Source organism: Cottoperca gobio, chromosome 14, assembly GCF_900634415.1.
Source record: "Cottoperca gobio chromosome 14, fCotGob3.1, whole genome shotgun sequence".
In the NCBI taxonomy this organism is placed as follows: domain Eukaryota; kingdom Metazoa; phylum Chordata; class Actinopteri; order Perciformes; family Bovichtidae; genus Cottoperca; species Cottoperca gobio.
The window spans coordinates 24495371-24498895 of NC_041368.1; the positions used below are offsets into that span (position 1 = coordinate 24495371).

The 3525-nt window shown below is 36.2% G+C and overlaps 1 protein-coding gene across 1 annotated transcript in view; it reads right to left on the bottom strand.

Annotated features, from left to right (window-relative positions):
- The window catches only part of siah2l (seven in absentia homolog 2 (Drosophila)-like), a 9565-nt gene extending 7028 nt beyond the window's left edge, over window positions 1-2537 (bottom strand). Inside the window, exon 1 of the mRNA XM_029447614.1 lies at window positions 1946-2537. Coding sequence (XP_029303474.1) covers window positions 1946-2419 — 474 coding nt within the window. The 5' untranslated portion in view covers window positions 2420-2537. The remainder of the gene's footprint in view (window positions 1-1945) is intronic.
- Window positions 2538-3525: the final 988 nt, after the last annotated feature.

The following is a 3525-nucleotide window of genomic DNA, read 5'->3' on the forward strand; positions in this document are numbered from 1 at the left end:
TGTGTATTTGTTGTGCATTATTTGTGCATTTGTTGTGCATTATTTGTGTATTTGTTGTGCATTATTTGTGTATTATTTGTGTATTTGTTGTGCATTATTTGTGTATTTGTTGTGCATTATTTGTGTATTTGTTGTGCATTATTTGTGTATTATTGGTGTATTATTTGTGTATTATTTGTGCATTATTTGTGTATTATTTGTGTATTTGTTGTGCATTATTTGTGTATTTGTTGTGCATTATTTGTGTATTATTGGTGTATTATTTGTGTATTTGTTGTGCATTATTTGTTGTGCATTATTTGTGTATTATTTGTGTATTTGTTGTGCATTATTTGTGTATTTGTTGTGCATTATTTGTTGTGCATTATTTGTGTATTATTTGTGTATTTGTTGTGCATTATTTGTGTATTTGTTGTGCATTATTTGTGTATTTGTTGTGCATTATTTGTGTATTTGTTGTGCATTATTTGTGTATTTGTTGTGCATTATTTGTGTATTTGTTGTGCATTATTTGTGTATTATTGGTGTATTATTTGTGTATTATTTGTGCATTATTTGTGTATTATTTGTGTATTTGTTGTGCATTATTTGTGTATTATTTCTGCGTGTTCTCAGCTCTTTCTCCTACGTGACCTTTTTCCTCCTGCTCATCTTTCAGTCGACGCTCAATTCAACTTTAATGCGTCTGTAATGCAATCAGAGCCGTTTTCAGGCGGCAGCTGCATCAGAGCCGACTCTGCAGCACACGGACCGCCTGTAAGTGGACAGCTGAGCATTACAGCCGGTCAGACCCAGTACAGCATCATCGCGCTGTAAAACGTCCTCTAATAGGGAAGCATTCAGAGAGTATTTCATATGTTATTGGGTTTATCAGCCTCTATGGAAAACTTTCCCAGATTAAAGTCTTCTGTGACTTTAATCTCAAACCAATTGTTTTTAATTTAAATCTCAGAAATTCTGAAGTCTTTATCTGAAGATATTCCCGGCTCCTCAATGTTTTTTAAATGTATAATTTACATATAAGGGCCTTAATATGCTGTTATGTTTATCATCCATTTCATAATTCTATCCCTGTTTTTTTAATGTTAATCTGTTGTTTGTACTGTATTTTATTAATGATTCGGTTTTCTGTAAAGTACATTGTTTAGAAAAGTGCAATACAAATAAAGTTTATAATAATAATAATAATAATAATAATAATAATAATAATTAAACATGTTCCTTTTAATTTGCTGTAAACGTTGACGGTTCATTTTATTGTTATTCTGGTTTTCTTATTGTTTTGTACCAAAAACACCTAAAATAACTTGTTTTGAGCAGAAAGTCTGTTTTAAATGTACGTTTCACGTATTCCTGCGTGTTACTTGCACCATTATGAGTCTTGCACTATTGTATTTACGGTCTTAAATTGACGGTTTGTCTTATTGTTGAACTTTCTTTGCGCTGCAGCTTCTGTGCCGACGACAACATCATGAAGTTTGTGTAAGTTTTGTTTTGGATCCCTAAATCTCAATCCTACTTTTACCGCACAAAACAGCATCAATAGCTCTTTATTAAAAATTAGCTGTGAAAGTTTTCAGATTGTACTTATTTACACTAAAAGTAAGGGAGACTTTATCTATAGGTTATTATTATTATGCAAAGGTTCTCCTGGTGCAGCGCCTCCCTGCTGTGTAAAGATATACATCATCTTAAAACTCAGTGGTGGACTGTCCCTTTATTAATATGAGTCAACAGGCTTGTTAGAGACAGAACAACAACAATTCAGACTCTTATCCTTAAACTCAAGTTCTGTTCTGGTTCTTTGTGGAGCACCCTTTTACATCACAGGACACGCGCACACACCTTTATGTCGCAGAATGAGGAAGGTGTGCGTGTGTGTGTGTGTGTGTGTGTGTGTGTGTGTGTGTGTGTGTGTGTGCGTGTGTGAGTGTGAGTGTGTTACCTTGCAGGGGAACGGCAGTGTGGACGCCACCTTCTCCATGGCCAGGTTCCGGATGCTCGGGGTGAGCGGGCCTCGGCAGGTCGGGCAGCAGCTCAGCTTCTGGCGGCACTGGTTGCAGACCAGGTGACCCGCCTGGCACTGCAGGATGGGCGGCAGGACGTAGTCGAAGCATACCGGACACTCGAACAGCGCCGTGAGCTCCGGGGACTGCCCTGGCAGGCCGACCGCGGCGAGGGACACGGTGGCGGAAGGGGCAGCAGACCCCGACCCGGCCACGGAGCTCACGCCGGCGGCTACCGCTGCTGCGGCCGCGGCTGCTGCTGCGGCGCCAGCGCCTCCCGATCCCCCGTGCTTTCCTCCGCCTGCTTTCCCGGCCCCGAGTCCTCCACCTCCGGCTCCGGCTGAGGACGGACGGCTCATGGCTTCCAGCTGCGGTCCGTTTCCCGTGAAGAGCCGAGCGGGCGGTAACGTCATCTACTGTTTACTACCGGACGTCGCTCCTCCTGGCCCCCGGAGACACAACATGGCGGCTGCCAGTTTGTATCGCCTGCCGCGTGCTCTCATTGGACGCATCGTGAGTGCAGAGTGACAGGGCGCTTAGCCAATCAGAGAGTGGAGTCGTGTCATTACGTAATGCGTGGCAGCAGCGTGAAAGACGATAATAAATAGTTGATAACAAATGTGGTTTCTGCAAAACAAAAAGTATAATTCATTTAGTTTACCTTTTTGTATTGAACTCACGAAAGACTTTGAGAATTATATAAACAAAACAACATGCAATTAATATTGAAGGTAAAAAGAAAAGTGACTATAAATATTATTATTATTTATTTATTATTATTTTTTATACTACTTGTTGACTTTTGATATAGTAATATTTATTCTTTCTTTTTTAACTGAATCTGTGTTTAAATAATAATCATAATAAAATAGAAAAGTCAAAAATAATAAATTATATGGTGACAGGATGTTTTATATATATATATATATATATATATATATATATATATATATATATATATATATATATATATATATACACATGCAATCAATATTGAAGGTAAAAATAGTATCATTTATTTTGAATGTGCTGATAACAATTTATGTTAAACTTTTTATTTTATTAGTAAATAAATAAATAATCATAAATCTGATTATCGTAACTCAACACCATCTTTTAATGTTATTTTTCTTAATTCAAATTAAATGTTATTTTAGGTTATTGTCGGTAACTAAAGTTTTATCAGATGTTTGTCAAAAACATTATTTCACCATAATAATTCTTATTTATTCTATTTTAATTATTATCATCACTAATATTTACTCTTTGTATACTACCTGTTGACCTTTTGATATAGTCATTTCTATTCTCTCTTTTCTAACTGAATCTGTGTTTATACATGTGTTATGTTTAATTGTTTGTTATATGATATTGCCATCACATTATTAATGTTTCAATGTTTGAATTAAATAAAGTTAGAAAAGATATATACATGAATAAATTAGGCTTTATTTCTCAGCTGTTTGCCTAAAAAAATATTTCACCACAATAATTATTATGTTTTACTCATTTTAAATAG